General features: G+C 37.7%; 1 protein-coding gene across 2 annotated transcripts in view; it reads right to left on the reverse strand.

The window, feature by feature from the left end:
- Window positions 1–709: 709 nt before the first annotated feature.
- The window catches only part of RCAN1 (regulator of calcineurin 1), a 42,266-nt gene continuing 22,925 nt past the window's right edge, over window positions 710–20,050 (reverse strand). The window contains exons 1-4 of one of the 2 annotated variants that reach the window (XM_068395206.1): window positions 9,911–10,047; window positions 7,588–7,761; window positions 6,429–6,588; window positions 710–3,486 (exon numbers count right to left, since the gene is read on the reverse strand). In XM_068395206.1, the coding sequence (XP_068251307.1) occupies window positions 3,323–3,486; window positions 6,429–6,588; window positions 7,588–7,761; window positions 9,911–9,997 (585 nt within the window). In that variant the 5' untranslated portion in view covers window positions 9,998–10,047 and the 3' untranslated portion in view covers window positions 710–3,322. Of the gene's footprint in view, window positions 3,487–6,428; window positions 6,589–7,587; window positions 7,762–9,910; window positions 10,048–20,050 lie in introns of those variants that run through there. The other variant, XM_068395205.1, reaches the window with a different exon arrangement.

Genomic DNA, 20,050 nt, shown 5'->3' on the forward strand with positions numbered 1-20,050 from the left:
TTTCACCTTCTATCTTTCGTTAGGTCACTTATGGACCAAGTTATTTGTTCCTCTATGCAGGAATTCCCCTGGATGGGCCTGCATGCAGCAGCACTTCGCTATTTCAAACCACTTCTGTGTACAGAACAATTTCTTACAAACATCACTACTTCCCAGTCATAAGCAGAGAAGAATGATGAGCATTAATATCAATAACTCCTTTCTGCTGTGAAAGGATTTCTATCATATTGAGAGCGAAACCTTCAATGCATTTTTGCATAACATGTTTTGCAACAAAGACTTACAGTTACTAGGTAAAGCCATTTAAATGCTGATATATTTTCATATTCCAAGAGCTTTAAAAGTAGAACTATTCATGTTGTAGAAAACAACTTGTAAGGATATTATGAATGCACAGGGATTATTATAGAATAGTAAGATGTTGATACCTTTATTAGGAAGCACGCCAACTTCAGACATAGAAGAATCAGTTTTTAACTGGGATATTCTGGACTGTATTTTATTCATTAGTAGATTCCCATACTTTGAGATCATGCAAGTCTCTTAAACAGAAGGCTGAAAAGCTTTTCTCTGAATAAATTCACTTGGTTGGTAAGGATGTGCGCTGGGACAATATTCTTACCTTTTTCAAATCAGAAGTGTTTGGAAGCTTAAAGTTCAGATTTTGGTGCAAAATTCTCAACTAGTTTCATGCATAAATACCACGACATTTACAAGAAGACAACAAAATATTTTAATTTAAATATGCCCCGTACTATACAGCTGTATAAAATACAAACTAAGCATTCATTTCAGTATTAAAAAAAAAAAAAACAACAAAAAAACAAACAGAAAAAGCAAGCAGCACACTGCAGTAATGATAACAGAAGGTGGCACAAGCCAGGATGTACAACCAGAAAGACAGGCAAGTTACTGTCTCACAACCTTTGTTTACAATTACCATCAGAAAGGGAAACACACCATAACCATCCCAAGATTTCCATGGTTTCTAGTGCCCACGTTATTTATTAGGCAGATGTCAGTGTACTAAAATGATGAAAACCATATTGGTATTTAACATTCTGTTCTTTTTAATTGAAAGGTAGCACTGCTTTCTTAGGATTGCTAGGAAACAGAACAGCAACTGCCTGGGTTTCTAATGAAAAACTAATGGTTTGATTGGTAATCACAGAAAGATGGAAAAAGGACAGAACAGGAACTATTCCAACAATTTTAAATTGAACCAAGTGAAACGCTAAGTCCAGCAGTAATTGGAGAAACATGGAAAAAAATCATGGAAAAGCCTAAGGGCAGTTGTAGCAAACCTATAAAGTTTCTCTATATTTTATTTATTTTTGTGTGTTAATAAGTAGTACGTGTATCCAGCTGATTGTTACACCTTAGTAACAGGAAATAACCTTGTGCACCCCCATGTCCATAAAACATGGCTCCAGTAATACATGGCCTTAGCTCTTCTTAACACTGTTAACATGGAGAGAGTGCCACTTGAGTTAGGTCCAACACAGACACCAAGTATCAGTGTTTGTTTCAGTTTACAGGGCGTACCAATCAAAACAGGATCATAACTGCAAGTATTACTAAAGTTCAATATATCCCTGTTCTCTGTGGTCACAGGATATCAATTTCTATTTTGCTTAGTATAATGACAGGCCTTCAATAACACTGCATTTACACTGCACCACAGCTTGGAATGGCTTAATTGTACATCTTACTTTTAAAAAATATATATTGTTTATTTAAAAAACAAGGTGTGAACCTGGGCATTTAAGTCAATGTTTGCTTCAAATGGCACAGAATGGATGTCTATATATTAAATCCAGCTACAAAACTCATTCTTGGACCAACTGTGGCAAAACGCAAACCATGCTTTGATTTCTAAAAACATGCTAAGAAGCTTCAAACATCCCCTTTCTAAAACTGTAAGTGATATTTTCCCACAGAAATCAGTTACTATCTCTTTAAAAAAATACTGAAACCTGTTTCAAAGTGAGGATCTCCATTTTAAAAAACAAGTAATAAAATACACTTCTGCCGTCTTTCTTCCTCTAAACTTTTATGTCATGAGCTACTGTCTTTAAACACTAACATATAAAAAACCCTAAGGCTTCTCCCACATATACCCACTGCTTAAGTATGCATCATTACTTGGCATTAAGCATTTCTAAATACCAGCTTATTTTGGAAGCAAAGCTAAGAAAGTTTATATTTATGGACATACAAAGCCAGTAGAAAAAGATACGAGTGTGCAGCTTGTAGAACAGTTCACAACAGGAATGAACGAGGAAAAGGCACTCCATCTCTCTTCACTGTTCTACACACTGTGTGCAATTTTTCAATCGCCGTTAAACCTTTGCTCACAACAATGCAGATTCACATACTGAGTAGAGTTCACGTCTCTCCATTTTTCACTGAGAAATTACATTGCTGTGAATATGCAACATTAGCTTTATTTATACATTTAAAAGTACTTTTTTTTTTCCGAATGAGAAAGTCAAAGTTACTGAACAAATGTTATTGAAGATATAAATTATTTAAACTTAAATAATTTTAAATCATCTTGTTTAAACAACTTTGCTATTGCACATTTTTCCATTACTTTGCCAGATAAAACCTTATATAGGCTTTTAAAAGGTTAAAATTTAAAAGCACAAGTTACATAGCACCAAAATACGGTGCCGAAGAAATTGTATGTCTGCTGGAAAATGAGTGCCAATAAAAACAAATATAAATATATATGTATATACATATCTAGTAGTAAGTTCAGGATGCTGAGATAATAAATACTTTAAACAATTTCCCAGATTTCCAGAACGTGTGAGAAACTATAGAAAATAATGCAAAGTTACTTCAGAAGACCAAGAATACACATGCACAAAATCTATTATAAGAAAAAGGTTTACAATTCCCATACCTTAATCTTTAAAACCACCTCTGTTACCATTATGTACTCCACACAATGACTAGCCTATTAGTTTGAGGATTTATGTGAGACAGAACAAAGAAAGCTTCACCCAGTTGCTTTATAATGGAACAGCCTACAGTACCCCCAAAAAAATAAACCTAGTTTGTCCTGTTATGTCTCAAAATGTCGTCTTCTGCCTATCTTTCGTTCCCAGTGATCTGGGAATACACTCACGACATCCATCAACACGCAGCATCAAAAATAAGGATGAAACTTCCTATATTTTTTCTGAGCAAACTTATATTGGAATTTCTCCTACTATAACCGATGCTGTTGCCACCAAATCTGTGACCTGCTGTTTCCATAGTAAATGTTTCCCTTGCATATGTCTACTCGTAACCCTTGAAAAACAACAGCAGTTCAACTTAAATGGGTAGGAGTATAATCTGGCCTTCTCGTCTGAATAATTTTTGGTTTGGGTTTCTTCATCTCTTCTTCCACATCGTTTTCTTGGTCACTCTCACATACGTGGACGACAACACTAGGAGTAGTGTCAGTTGCAGCATGTAGCTCATACTTTTCTCCTGAAAGTTAAAATATTAGCAAAATTGGTTAAAAGGGATCCATTCCATAGAACAGTATGAAAAAAATTACTAAAAAGAAAGGAATTCATAAAAACATGTAAGTAATACACTCATGACAAAAGCCTAATGCCACATTGCATTAGATGGTGCAGGCAGGTGCATTGCCAACAGTCACGTTTACCATCCAGAAGTATTTAGGTTTTGTTTTCAAAGCAACATAGCTCACCTACTCTCTTAAAAGCAAGTTTATGTAAGTTACCCCAGGCATTCAAGAAAGCATTCTACATCAGCAGTCATAAGTCTTCTTGGTGCGTTTTTGTCATTTTAAAGCGTTCAAGATTATCTATCCACCGTACCACATGCAGGAAGACTTTGTTTTCCTGAATGACAGCAAAACCACAGGATCTTCCTTCCCCCCAAAAGCTTTCAGTGTTAAGAAAGATGGATGCAGTTCTTCCCACCTCACACAGAAGTGCTCTAACACTGTTCTGGCATTCTGTGGAGTAGCAGAGATAGAGAGCAGGCTTCATGCATACATAACGTGAAACACAGATATAATACAGCCAGTGTGTAGAAGTGCTATGATACAAATTTTGTTGACCACTGATCTGAAATCTGTTTTCTCCATAATATAAAGAATTGCTTTTCAATCTAACCAGGTGTTAAATAATTTTAATCTTATATTAGATCAGGGAATGACCAAACTCTTTCTTTTCACTGCTTCTCTGATCAGCTCCCCTTAATTTTTTTTCTTGTCACTTTATACTCATTCCCTGTCAGTGGAGAGAACAGTCTCCATTAAGAACACTACAGTGATGTGCAGATCAGCTGTTCAAAAGAGCTGCTTGCTGTGGCAAGCAGCACACTCTAGTGTGCCAAGGCTCAGAGGTGGTCTCTGCTCTGTTTCCCCAAGAATTTTAGGAAGGGGAACTGGCACAAAAAGCAGTTCCATAGAAAAGAAGGCTCTTGTCTCCAGTTCTTCTGGAACACAAGCCATTGTGCTAGAGTAACCCCTGCTTGCTCCTTGGTACCACGTCATTAACTCCATGTTCCAAAGAACATCACAGTCAAGAGGCAGAGCTTTATAGGGCTCAACATTCACAATAAATATGAAAAATCTCATGGGAAAAGGGATCACAGACCTGCCAGTGAGCTTACTGCAGGGCATCTCAATAACAGAACTTTCAGGGGGAAAAAGGACCACCTTTTACTGCTTAGCAAACCCTTAGGTATTTATTTTAAGACCTAAAGGTTTCTTTTTGGTATTGCTAAAACTTAGAAGGAAAGCTTGTAATAAAGCAAGCAGCACCCACGGAGAAAGCTCTGAACTTTCATAAAATCAGTGAGCTGTAATGTTGTTTATTATTTATTTATTCATTCCATGTGTTTCATCAAAAACCTTTTATTCCGACAAGCATAGTCTTATGGGACTTCTGTTTCAAAAACTGATTTCCTGAAAATATAATCTTTGATAGAAACATTTAGTATGTCAGCAGTAATCTTGATGGATGGTTTTAAAGACCTATATGCAGGCTCATCTGCTTAGTTTACATATTTCTGGATAAACAAATTATTTGTGGTAGCATTTTATACCTCCACTTCTAAGTGTAAAATCTTTCCTATAAATTGTTCTTACCATTGTAATTAATACACATTTAAAAGACAGTTTTTATTAAAAACTGGCAATAGTCTACCCCAATTTTTACACCAGCATAAGCATAGATTTTTGTCCCTCCACAAACTGCAAAGGGCTGACTTTTCACAGATAAGAATTCCCTAGTGCTTTGTGAGATGCACCTTATTTTCACTAGAATCTGTGAATATCACCAGCATACTGTCAACCATGAACTACTATATAGAAAGCTGATGCATGAGGAGCTGAAAGTTCTGCCCTACCCTCTTCTCCACCCCTTAACTACTGACATAAGACATGTTCCCTAAGCTGGTAGGTAAACAGGTATATAAAAATACTACAGTAATATGATTCAGACTACAGTTTTTATTCTGTTTGATTTAACCTGTTTGCAATGGTACTATTAAGTTTAGGGGAGAGAAGAAATGGCAACATTTAGTAGCAGTATCAGAGTTGTAGATTTTGGGAAATATAATTTGCACCAATTCTCATTAAGAAGGTTGTCTTAACTGAGGTATAAAATGACATCAAGGGATGTGATCATTGATCACTGAAAAGCAGAAGCATGTTTAAAATCAGAGTTAGTTCAGTTTAGTGGAACTGTACATCTATTTCTGAAAGTAGTATTTGGTTTAAAACACAAATAGCATGTAGAACTGTTTCTCCTATCTGTGGTGCTATTTATTTTTAATAAATAGTCTACACAGCATGCTTAGCTGAAATGACAAGCAAAAAAAGGGGAAACCTGATATAAACGTTTTTTCTTCTCATGGTGAAGCTATCTCAATTGCAGCAGATGAAAATTAGAAGGAGCAAGGAGTGGTAAAAACTTCTCCCACTTAACTCCAAAAGAAAATTAGGTTGATACTGATAGTTTCCCTCCTACACATACTACTGTCTCAGATGCAGAGGTAATTCTGGCACAGAGCTACACAGCTGTTAACTGGTTCATTGTCTCAAGTCTGAAACAGGACTTTCCCGTCCCTTCAAGGGGTATGTAACTACACAACTGCCTCTTCATTTTCAGGAAGCTGCTTCTTGAAAATTCTGATGGACAAGCTAATATATTACTGAAGCAACATTCACACTCTCTACAAATCACAAAACAGATCACATTGTGGAGGTCCAGGCCCTCCAAGTGATCCTGTGGAATTACTTGTGTGTGTGAGAAACTACAGTTTGCTAACGCTTTTTCTAATATTACAAATGTAATTGGTAGACAGCAATTCATTTTAAAAGTTCTAGAAATTCAGGAAGTTTAAAAGGCATTTTACTCAACGAAAATTCTAGTGTTTCTACTCCTTCTTACCTGGTCCTAACTTTGAGATAGCATATAAAAGGTCATAGTTAATGACTGGAGTAGCATCTTCTACTTGCTTCCAATCAACAGGCGGAGAGGCAGGAGGTGAAATCAAAAATTGTTTGTCTGGATTTGGTGGCGCCAAATGTGAGCTTCCAATGTGCAAAGTCTGAAAAAAGCAAAAAAGCCAAAACTGTTTCACTATTGTCAACGAATCCGTCATTCATGAGGAATTTTAAGGTTTGGATAGATGTTATGCTGGAACAGGCACTCAAGGTGGCAGCACATAACAATATTGTTGAAGAGAGCTATATGAAAGACCCAGTATACAAAATACAGACAAGCCACCACATTCACTAACTCTGATGAAACATGCAATGAAGTATGCACATCCGCATCTTCTCATCGTGGAGTTTTACAAAAATTTCACTAGAAAATATCTGCCCTTAAAATACTGAAGTAGGAGGAAGCTGGATATGGGCTTTAAGGCCTAATGACAAACAGTGTTGAAACTCATTACCACAAGTGAGAGTGGTGAGAATTCTAGAAGGTATATAAATAAACTGGCTCCTTCAGGACTGTCCCTAGGGACATCTGAAACAGACACACATAGATTAATTTTCCCATTAAATTTACAGATGAAAATACACAGCAGCTACCAAAAACCACCCAGATTACCAGAACCTGAGAGTTTCACATCTTTAGCAGCAGACACTAGCCAGCTATAGAGCTGCACTGATGGTGATTTCCAAGTACAAACGTCTGCTAAACAAACAATCTGCAGTAGTGAGAGCAGAATCAACAGGCAGAGTTCTGAACGTGCAGTTCTACTCTTTGGATTCCCTCAGATACCACTTGAGAGTGCATGTGTGTGCGTGTGTACAGTTGGCAGAGCACGCTTGGCTTCACCATTAAACTCTGTCTTTGACTGTGCTGATTACTACCATCTCCTCCCTTTTCCCCAAGGTTATCAAAACAATACGGAGGGAGACATAAATGCAAAATATGCAACAGCCTCCAAATACTTGTAGCTTTGGAACAACTTGTGATTCTCTAATCAAACTGAAAAAATTAACAGTGTTCATTAGCATGACTGAAGACCTGTGGAAGCTTATCACGCGTAAGTTATGCTTTAGTATCTTGTAAGGATAATCACAAAAAGACTTACCTGAGCAAAATACAGTTTTATTTCCTTCCCAAGGAACTCTGTCTTGTGCAACTGGATTCTAGCATCTGCTGCAGATAAAGGGTTACTGAAATTTATTCGTACTCTTTTGAAGCTCTTAAAATACTGAAAGGTGGCATCTCTGTCATATGTTCTAAACAGCGATTCAAATTTGGCCTGAAAAGAAAGGATCAGAGAAGAAAGTGAATATGCAACACTCTACGTTTTCTCCAAAGAATTACAGAAATAAATTGCAGTTACGAGTAAGGGCATACTATCACTCTTGAATATTGATGTATTTGTAACAGCTTAGATTTAATTTTTCTTCTTCTCTCTTTTTTATAATGAAATTTCTAACCTATCACTTGTTTTCCTTATAGCAGCTTTTTTTTTTCCTTATAAAAAATACATTATTATCATTAATAAGTGTTGGACATGACACTCTGATTTAGTGACATAATAGAATTAGTAGCACTGGTAAGACATTGAAAAGAAATGCTTGTCTTATAATATAAGATTAATACCCAAAGGCCTTGAAAGAAGCCTGCCAACCACGCCTTTGTCTAAGTATGCAGTTTTCAAGGAAACCAACACAACAGGTTTAATAGAGAAAAACGAAAAAAACATATTTGCAAGCTAAATGTAGTTTTCTTCAGTGACTCAGCATGCATAATAAAGTTCATTAACATCTCCTGTTTAAATAGCTGCTACTTTCATTTAGGAAAATTAACATATTATTACTGAACTCCAGTTTAATAGCCTCTTCTATTTCTGGAACCGAATTCTAAAAAGGCTCCCACTATTTTTCCTAAAAAAACCTTAAGTACTAACCATGCAGCTCCTGAAGGGCCTTTGACACACTTTCCATTTTGACTGTGTGGTAGGAGTAGGAACTGGACCAAAACCCCCTACCTTCATAGATCTGCAGCTGAGTTACTTTGCTGCCCTATCTGCGTGAAAAGACTGAAGCACCGTTACCAACAGCTGGCTGTCTCCATTTTGCACTTCGGGTTTGTGCTCCTAGGGCATCTAGGCAAACCTGACTTTGCTACTTTTTCATATCATTTATATGAAGAGTGCTTCCACTCTTACTTCAGGATGCCAAACCAAAGGAGGAGAAAGAAGCAGGAGGTTCTGAAGCTGACACGCTCTTGCAAAGTGTTTCAGGCTTACACTGAGAGCACAGTAACCGGTCACAAGCCTTATTTCAGTGATAGCAATAGGTCAAGCATTCAGATTTCAGTTATTTTCAGATATTTTCTCTTTGTAATAGCTTACTAGAAGTTCAGTACAAAGCCAAAACAAACAAGTATGTAAAAATCACATTGCCTCGTTTTTTTTTAACTGTTACATTTTGAATTAGTAGAAAAAAGCAACAAAGATTACATAAGGCAGCAGGGATTACTTCAAGATTTCATTTTCCTTTCTGAAAAGCTCTGCTTCACAAACTCGCCACAGCTGTGTACATAAGCACTATATTTCAAAGATATTCTAAAATCAGAACTGTCCTGCTTCTTGCTGAGCCACACTTAAGCTTCTTCAAAACGAGCTCTGAAATAAGACCAGGACCCTCTGCACACAAAGCCCGTATTTGTTAGCCTCCTGTACTCCAGAGAGAGCTGGATGCAACCATGAAAAAAGGAAGCCAAACCCATGCTAAATTGCATTTCAAAGTTCACATTCAAACATTCAAACTCAGACCTGCAACATTTGTGCAATATATACATAGTTTTTTAAAATGTGTGTGATTATAGAGGTCATAAATGTCATGCTAGCAATATGACACTACACAAAATGTTATTTTTGTCCTTAAGGTATCTTAGCAGTCAACAATTCACTGTATCAGGACTGGACTACTTATATTATATTAACTCTAATCAGTTAAATATAAATCCGAGATGACTTCTTATAGTTTTAACGTTATGCTCTTAACTACAGTGCCAGTCAAAAAATCCCATGAAAAGTATAAAGCGTACTATAAACTATGTGAATCTTACTACCGAATTTATAATCTAAACATTTGCTGAAAATGCATACGCAAGTGAAGAGTACACTACACAGACAGTCAAGGAAGTCTGGAGGTAAACTTCTGATCATTTTCAAGAACACATAGCTTAAGACCTAATAATCTCCAGAGTTAAGAGTCATTCGTATCAGAGCATACTGTTGCAGACTTGTAAGACCGAAGATTCTCATATCAAACTGAAATTTTCTTACAAGTCAAAAAGCTATCAAGGTATCCACATTTTAAACAATTTGAAACAGCATCTACATACTTTATTATTCCAGTAGTTCATAGAAAAAAACCACGAAAGATAAAGCATACCCTTGTTTCTGCTTGATTGAAGACATCGCTATCTGCCACACAGGCAATCAGAGAACTAAAACTGTAGTTAAAATTTCTAAAATGCATTTTGTGTTTCGCCAAAGCGATACTTGCTGTTCCGCAGAAACCAGTGACTTTTAAGGAAGCCGTTGGTCCTGCAGGCAGCGTTTATAAGGGGAACAAGTCCAGCCCCTCAAAAAAAAAAAAAAAAAAGGTTTCAGAGCATCCTGTATGTGACAATGAATTCCTGAACAAAGTCCTGCATGCTTTGAGACAGTCAGGAACAAAATGTAAGCTGTGACTGGAAAAGAGGTGACGTCAGCACATTAGTCAGCTTCCCTATGCTAATTACCAGCGCTCGGAAGGGTGGAAAAAACAGCTGAGGTTTGCACAGCAGCTGCTTTATCAAGCCTCTTGCAGCATAGTTTCCACTGGTAGTAATTCCATTCAGCGCTCAGACAACATGCTCTTCACTGGAATGGGACAACCCATCTTAAGATGGAAAATGTTACTGCTAAAGGACCAAAGTCTAGAGTAATAGGCTGTAATTAGCCAGGAGGAAAATTTCAAGACTTCGGAACGGAAAACAAATCCCTCAGGTCAATAGCTTTCAGTAATTTCGTGGAAAAAATACATGGACTGAAATTCAGAGATTAGGAAGAATTGATTTGGGAAAATATTTTTTCCCCCCATTACCATGAGAATTCATTTTGAAGCTTTCTTCAAAGCAACTATATAGATTAATTACCATTCTCACTTTATTGAAAACTCAGTCTGAGCCTCACAAACTGCTGAGGTTTTTTGGGTTTTGTTTTAGGATGGTTGGGGGTTGTTTTTCTTTCGTTTGTTTGGAGGTTTTTTTGTTCGTTTTGTTTTGTTGGTTTGGGGTTTGTTTTGTTTTGTTTTGTTTTTTAACAGGACCTTTATCAGAAAGCTGCTGGCAGGGCTTTAAGTGACAAACTGAACTACCGACAGCAGTGATGAGGTATGAGACCTACATTACTGACATTTTCTGGTTTATTTGTATCCCAGTTTCAGAACATTTCCCAAAAAGTAGCACAGGGCACAGGCTTTTGGGTGTGGGTTTTTGGTTTTTGTTGGTTTTTTGTTGTTGTTAGTTTTGGGGCTTTCTTTTTCTTTAAAATGAAAGAACCACTTTAAAAAATCATTACCAAAGTTATTCATTAAGTTTAAGCTGAAGCTTTTACAAGCTATTTGGAACTCTCCTATGCAGCTTCAAATCAAAATGTATAATGAAGTCAAAATTGTAAGTGTATTTAGTTCATTTTACTAGAACGTGGGGCTATGACAGAAGCATCGAGTTTTATGAAATACTTGCAAACAATAGACAGTCATGAGTTTAAAACCTTATTTCATAAATATTTAATAATGCATAACTATTCACATGAATAGCCTTCTCAATTTCCATGGGCTCTACTTACTTGCTTAAAGTTAAGGATGCTTATTGTGTCACAGGCTAAAATCCCCGTTTAGTAGTCAAACTCTATGCTGTTGTAAAGTTACTCTAGCATAAAAGTTACCATAGCATGAAAGACTACTCAGACCAACTTCCTAGCACCTTTCCTTAGAAGCTCTCGCTTAAAAATAAGCTCAGCTCAGGAAAAGAGAAGGTGCTCTGAAGGACAACTCAACAACCGGTATAGATGCTGCCAGTGAGATTGAACTCTACTCCGAAAGAAAATAATCGGTAGCAAGCCTCCAGTGCTCCAGGAGCATCTAATATACCGGGTGCCTGAAGGACAGAAAGATAGGAAGAAACTGCAGTTCCTTTCCTCTCCCTAAGCTCCCAGGAAGATGGGATGCAGTGGCTATCCAGCCACTCAACACTGCTGAGATCTGGACTGGGCACACATAAGTGAGAACAGGTCTGAGCTCCGAAGCTCATGACTTATACCCAGAAACACAGATGCTTAAGAAGAGGATTCATAAACAGCCATTGTGCCAAGCAGTGAACCACCTGAGCTCACACAGAAAGCCATGCCGAGTACGTCTTGAATCTGCCCTTGCCCTGGAATTAGGTCGTCAAGCGTCTTAAAGACTTCGGAAGTGGAAGCACCAAGCATGACTCCACAGACCAGTGGTCAGGATGCTCATCTGGAAAACATGGCCATGAATCACCTGAGCATAAAAGGACAACAGGCTTTCCACATCCTAGGTGAATGCTATAGCTACTGATAAGAAAGTAAAGAAGGTCCTCCCTTTAACCTGCTACTGAGTCAGAGTCATTTGACATGCTCTGCGGCTACTGAGGTGACTGCAGCATCTCTGTGGGCAACAGGTGGAAAGAATATTTCTTTTGTAGAGCCTCATAGGGCCTACACAGGAGGCAGTTTGAGCTGTTCAACAGAACGAAGTCTTTGGTAACCTAGCTGCAGACCATTATATAGCTAAGTGTGTCAAAGCTTCCTAGCAGTCCAGTCGTTGTAAAAGTCATCAAAAAGCCCTATTTTGGACTTCACAGCTTAAAGCAGGACAGGTAGATCCTAGGCACTTGCATCCCTTTGTAACTCTAGACTTATATTCTTATGCCCAGATCCCATGAAGAGCAAGACATTAAAAATACCTCTGATTGCTATCCTTAAGGCCACCTACATGTTACTGAGGCCCAAGGAAAATGACTTTACAAGTCTTACTACAGCCATCTTTCAAATATAACTTTGTCATCTAAAACAGGACTACAGCCTGCTGTATTACTGTCAGCTGTAAACCAACTGGTTTTGAGAACATTTAACACCTCACAAAACACCTTTTTCACAGTGTTCTCCAGATTTAAAATAAATATCGAATCTTCTGATACACACTAGGTTTTTACTTTATCTGCCTTTATCATTATCATCATTATTTTTTGGTAAGCTTGTGTCACCTGCCACTCTTAAAGAAACAATTAAGGCAAAAATAGATGGTTGCATACCAACACTCCATTCACAACACAGAATAAACCCAGAACTAGTATTCGGGGGGCAGGGGGGGATCACTCTGAAGTGGTCTAATACCCTTACTGCTATGCTTGATTAGAACAAAAACGCAGTCTACAGAGTCTCAATTAGAGGACTAAATAAACTACCTTGAATTATTAAAAAGTAAACAGAAGGACTTACTTTCACAAAAGAAAAAAAAATTCTTACTACCCCTGCTTCATTTAATAAAGTGTTATTTAAGGCAGCAGCATTATGTTGAGAGCCCCGAGATCTACTGTAGAAACTAAGAGTCAAAGTTACAAAACCACCATTACAAAATCCTGACAGTGTTGCAATGTTTCTTCTGTGGAGTTCAGGTCATGTAACATTTGTTAAACACATGCTAACAAACTGTCTGGAAAAACAACACTGCAAGACTATTGGAACTGCTGGATTTGATGTTCTGATACTATCAGAGCACAGTTTTTCTTCTCCCTTGTCTTCAGAGAATGTGCTGCTTTCTGTCTTCTCTTTGAGACTCCCTAGTGACCTACATAAAGAGAACAAGGGCACAGAGATCACCTGCATAAAGATATATGCCATCATCCAGACACCAAATAATGTCTGATACTAAAGAATGTGAACTTCATCAGTACAATGGGATGCTGCTGTACTTGGGGCAACAAGAACCAGGGAAATGAGTAAGAATAGTATGACATGACAACATGGTCAGCCCTGCTTTCTCAGGTTTCACCTTTCCCTTGAAAGGTACAGATTCTGAAGCTCAAGTTTTAAAAACTGAATTTTAGAAGTTCAATTAAATGCTCAATGAAGCATTTAATGCTCAATGAAGACCTAAAGTACTCCCTAACATCAATAGCACCCGACAGACCCTCCACTAGTAGCACTTCCCAGGCAGAGAAATTTAACAGAGAGCAATTTGGGGTTGCTTTCAGGGGTGAAAGGAGAAAAAAAGAAGTCAAATGAGCATATGGAAGAGTGGAAACACAAAATGATTGAAAGCCATACATAGTTCTATATTTTAATTTCCACATGCAGTAAAATAGGTAAGGCACAGAAGAGGAGGAAAGGAGACCACAGAAGCAGAAAAAAGGCAAGTCACAAAAATGACTGTTCATTGCCAATAACTACACTAGCAAAGCTAACAATCTGAGGAAGAAAATCAACATGAAAATAAATGTGTTGGTAATTCTGTAACCTAATCAAATTATCACCTACGAGCTATAAATCAGAACAATATAGTCCATTCTTTTCTCTCATCCCTGGCAGACTTTTACAATTGTCCTTCGAGGGTGCTCTTTATGTAATCCCTGTACTCCCACTATATATACTTGCCGATCTTTTGCTATCAACATACAGTTTTTATTCCTGTCTTTATGTTAATTATCTTGCCTTAGCCCTTACTTAGGGCAGGGATAAACATCTTGAAGTTATCTAGAATGAACAGTCATACTTACTGGTTTCATTTTCCTAGTGGTTGGGAAGGGAGAGGGATGGGCAGACAATAAAGTATGAACAGCTTCCAGAGCTATCCATGCCTGTCTAGGGTCAGTAACCTCTGCTCTCTGTGCACTAGCATGCACCTGAATTCAAGCGACCTTCTAACCAGCGCTGTTCCAGGGGTACTATGTGTCTGCATGGGACAGGCACGCTGAAGGAAAGAATGGGAAAAGCTAATAAATGTTCCTTTCTAGAACTGTACCCTCATCTAGAGCGTGGCTTCAGCATGTGTTCAGGTAAAACCAAAAAATCCCCAGAACTCAGACCTACTGAGAGAGTTTAAATACATGAAGAGCTAAATGGGCACATGTCCTTGACGGAGTATTTTTCTCAACTGCCTTTAAGGGTGCTCTGCAAACAACACTGCCATCAGGAAATAGTAACATTCTTCATCATTGGAAAACCTTCTTTTCCCTGTCCTTGAGATGCAAGACATAGGTTGTTTTTCTGTGGAGTTTTGTGTTGTGGGGTTTGTTTTGAAATGTACTTGATGAGCAGGAGAACTCACATCAATGCTGGCTGGGCTCAACCAAAGAGCCAGGAGTGAGGGCAGTGAGTTAAGTCATTTGCCTTAAATGTCTGCACAGTTCTGAGTCTCATTTTACTAGACAAAAATGAATCAACACACATCCCCCCACACACACACCCCAACAAAAAACTCCCCCTAAAAGACAGACAACTGAAAGGAAAACCTGGACATGATTTCTTTTTGCAAGTCTGACAGGATTTGTTATGAAATAAAATTAACTGGCATATCAATCACACTTGACTCTGATACTTTTCTCCTCAAAATCCTTACATAGCCTAAGCACTGGGAGACTGGCAGCCTCGATGTCTAATCCAGGACACTGGAATGGCTATACACCTACTCATGCAGTCAGGCAGTAACACAGCCCTTAACAGCCGTACACATTTCTCCCATGCCAGGCAAACCCAGATAAGAAACACAGGGAGAAGAGGGAGTCAGAATAATCATACAACTGAAAATGTTAATGTACAGTTTCTTCTGCTTTGTGGTTACAAAAAATCCTGAGTTTTTCAAAGTTGCGTACTCATTGATTTTATATTGTACGAGTTCATCAGATCATCAGAAAGGTATTACAAGCAAAATAAGTATATACACTTAGGACATTAGCAGAGAAATAATCTGCAACAAAACACCTTTTTAACAAGCAAAAAAAGTCTTTAGTATTACAGAATACACTGAACAAATAATATCTGCAAATTTATTTACAGTAAAGAAATCACACAGAGCACAGCAATACAAGTACACAAACTGGTTTTCCAAATTACACAGAGCTACGTGCAGTGTATTAAATCAGGGTAACACCCACACAATGACAAAATGGAAAAAGGGGCATGAAACATGGAGTTAAGGCTGTCATCATCAGCTCCTCTCATTAACTTTGTTCATAATGTGGAACAGCAAACACATGACCATTCACTATTTCATAGGCTTACAAGTATTTTAGTCACCAAATTTCCAGTCATAAAAAATACAGACAAAAATTTGTGCAGTTTTAACATAATTTAAGCCTCTGATTCCATATAATAGGGTATACAAAAGAAAAGCCTATCTGTCTGTACTACATCAAATTACGGTAAGTACTACATAGGAGTGCCATCTGAAAAACGTGTTCGATGGCTATAAAACTCTGAACTACTGGACAGTATTTTCATATCTGAAAAGCAACTTTTCAAAAATAAAGCCTGAATACTTTATCAGAGCACTAGTTCAGCACAATTAACACTAGCACACTTTGTATGTTAGCATAGATACTTATTGCAGACAGATAGGGCTAGACTCAGTAAACAACAAAAAGGCCACACATCTGGGGTGCGGTGCCATCTCCGTTTTAGACTTTTAGAGGTTCAAGGAAAACCTTTTCCTCTTCCAAAGAGAAAATAGAGCAGAAGAATGAGTGACCATTTTCTAAGATGTCAGACAAAACATGTAAAAGCAAGCCAAAAAAGCTATGAGGATTCTGCACCTCTACTAAGATGGTACACACGCTTAAGACGCAAGACTCAAATACCTTTATATATCTAAAATTCCAGAAGCATAAATGCCGATCAAACCAAGTTTTTTTTAAAAACTCTACATATTTGTCCTGTATTTATTTCTGTTTACATTCATTAACTGATTTGCTTTCATTACAAAATTATCTACAGGTAACATATTTACAGTAGAAAGAGCGTATCATGAAACACCAAGTCTTTTTGCAGTAATTGGGTAGAGGGGCTGAAAAGGGGACGGAGAAATTTCTTGCGAGGTCATAAAAGTTTCCCCCGCCCACACCACCCAGAGAGAGTTTGGTTTCAAATAATCAAAACAACCTTCAAGAAGATAAGGTGCTTCTTAAAAGTGAATGAAAATACCTAAAAAAGACTGTCCAGCAATATTATAGCTCAATCCATTACATGTTGGGGGCTGGGGGCCTGCAAGAAAAAGAAAATAAATCCACAAAATAAAAGACAAACACCAAGGTGATAATCTTTAACCAAGACAAATGTAAACAAGATTATTCCCATGGCCAGATGCAGTTGCAGTGTTGATTACTTATTTCTATTTAAGGCAGAAAGGGGAAAGAAAAGGTGATGGGGACAACAGTACAGTCTCTAACTCATCATGGAAGTGGTGCACATGCCACACTAGAAAAGGTTAACTATGGAAAGGGAAGGGCAGGAAATCCTTAAACAACTCTTCTAACTTAAACTTCTTGAAGGCTTCTATAAATATAGATATCTATATAAATCCTTTCTTCAGAGTGGATATTAAAAAAAGGGAAAGAGAGGAAAACTCTCCAAAGATCATCTATATTTATTATGAACTAAAAAAGAACAAGGGCTTTTAAACTGAAATGTGTTAATAGGCCATTTTTGCATACTACAGAAAAAGCATCTGTAAACTATTTACAGCAGAACTGAAGGACGATATTTTAAAAAAAGAAAAAATGTTCCTGCACCCCCCAAGATAAAGTAAAATCTCGTAAGTACTGTGTAACTATGAAACAAAGGAAGCATGAGGTATTCTTCCTACCACTATAACTAGGAGAAATCAGCAGCAGTCTGACCTCTTCAAGGTTATTTATGTGAATACCAGCATGAGGGGGGGAAAAAAAATCTAGACAGTAATTAACAGATAGGTGGATTTGCAAGATGAGACAATTTAAGAAAGAAAAGGACACGCTATACACATCAGCTACTAAAACAAAACAGGTTCTTCAGATAATTATTTCTTGAATTAGGTGGCACCTTCTGAAGAACACTGTTTTGTAAAGAGGGAACAGCTGTAAAGTTATTTATAAGTTAGATTCAGCAGAGGGAGAGGTCCAGGGGATAGGGCACATGCCTAGAGTGGGATTCATGCATTCTTTAAGCACGTCATACATATTCTGACACTTATCACAGCTGGAGCGCTGCACTCCGATGCTGCCTCTGCACATCGCCCATGCATTAGGGTGAGCTAAGGAGCATGGAGGAAATGTTCATGCTGGGCTTGTACACTGGTATCCAAAAGATACCACGTTTAAAGACTGAACAGGGACCAAATTTCAGAGGAATGGACTTTTAATGTTAACATAGATATATTTAAATGTTGACAGTGATGTAAGTAGAACTACCTTCAGCAGCTGAAACAAGCAGCGATGAGGAATGGAAGTTCTTGCACAAAAACAATCATGTCCTGACAGCTTACAATAAATGATGTAGACAAGAGAAAGACACAGGAACCAAGTTCCCCAAATATCTCTTGTGGTAAAATGGAAAGAGACCCCAGTAAGTGATCCAGCAGCGTGGCACAATCCAGTCCCACAACTTAGAGTATTTCATTCAAACCCTATCGAATTGAAGCCAGTGTGGTCAAAGGTCCCCAATATCCAGATGTTCCAGTAGCAAGCACACACTCTCAAAATTCCTGCCTTCCATCCTGGAGCTAGAAGCAGCATCCACACCATAAATGAAAAACACTAACAGAACATTGAACCTAAATTTGGTTTGATTTAAAAAACCCAAGCCAATAAGCTGGGAATTGTTTGATATATACACACGTATAAGTACAGTGATGAAGACACTATGTTTTACAAAACAGGAGTTTTTAAAAACCAAATTACGAGATGACTGGGCAGGGTTATGATCCAGATTCAAATATTAAAGACCATGTCATCTAAATATATATCTATGTGTATTTTATAATATGTTAGAGTAAAAGCTTGATGTCAGCTCCCTAGTCTTAAATATTGCTTGAGGAAAAAAAATATTTGTCCATCTCTCTGGCTTTATGAAACACACACAATCATCACAGCAGGATTAAAAGGTAGGTGGTATTTTTGGTTCAATATTCTTCCATATCCATTGAAACTTTTCTGAAAAGACCAAAAAAAGGTCAAGATATTTTTATCTCACTTTGTACATTCTAGATAAGGAGATAATGATAAAAGGTCAGTACTGAGGAGAAAAAGCAGAAGGAATGAATCTATGTCAGCTTCTCTTTATTCCCTACTCAACCTTTTAATCAAGAGTTACCATTATAAAGCATGCATCATGGCATATTAAAGCTTCAGATAAACCAATTTAAGGAGCCTAACTACCTTTTCTTTGAGCAATCAAGGTTTTGTTTTCAAATCTGTTCTGAAACAGACAGATAATACTTTTAATGGTTTCTGGACCTATAACCAAGGATCTCTTTGATGGGTATTTTGGATCAAATGGCTAGACAAAGAGTTCTGAAGTTCTTTAATGCAAGAAAACTCTTGAGGCCAGCTGACATTTCTACTGATGATTTTGGAAGCTGCTAGGAGCATGCCACCAACCTGCCTTTTGGTATGACTTGCATCATTACCTTTACTCCTTGATTTCAGAGTGCATTGCAGTATGACATACCTATAACATGTTAAGTGAAAATTTTGAAAACAAGTAAGTGACATCTGATGGTAGAAACCAAAACCCAGTCATTCCTGTCTGATTGTACTCAAAGAGAACCAGAGCTTTTGAGCTGCAATGAATCTTCCATGATCACATTGGGGAAATCAAATCGGTTCACCATGGCTAGTTAAACAAAACACTAGTAAAAAGGAAAGGATACAACAGCAGTCACTCCTCAGAGTTCCACCTGTATTTCCTTATTGGAAGGTCTTGAAATACTGCAATCTGGAGTTTCGCTCCAGAATAGATGCACGCTCCTCAAGGCTAATGGCAGCTTGGGCCATCCCTACAAGCATTTTATTTACTTCCCCAACATAACAGCAAGGTGCTACCTTTACTCAAATCAGTGGTCTTGGTGGTCCCTCCTCCTCCCAGAAGCTGTTTCTCAATATTACTCTGGTACACTTTTGAGAATTTGGGTATAGTCTTACACCCAAAGATAATATAAAGGTGTCACTTGGTGGACTACTCCCCCTCACAGATGGAGTACAGCTGATTCAAAATCTTCACGAGCTATTATTACTCTTTGATGACATTTGCTCAAGTAGCATACTGGCTTGCCTACACTCCAATTACTTTACAGCAACTTCGGAATGCTTTCTATTGAATAAACACATTGCAGAGAATGGTTTGGAACAGTCAATCAGTCTTTCCTCAAGAGATCTCCAAAACCTGTGAGACAATTTTGTTTACCATTTAATCAATAATTCTTGAAAGTTCCAAGTGTATTTCTTCCCCCTTCACTTAAAAATTTCACCTATTAAAGACATGTGAATTG

Source organism: Nyctibius grandis, chromosome 2 (assembly GCF_013368605.1).
Source record: "Nyctibius grandis isolate bNycGra1 chromosome 2, bNycGra1.pri, whole genome shotgun sequence".
NCBI classification, from domain to species: Eukaryota; Metazoa; Chordata; class Aves; order Nyctibiiformes; family Nyctibiidae; genus Nyctibius; species Nyctibius grandis.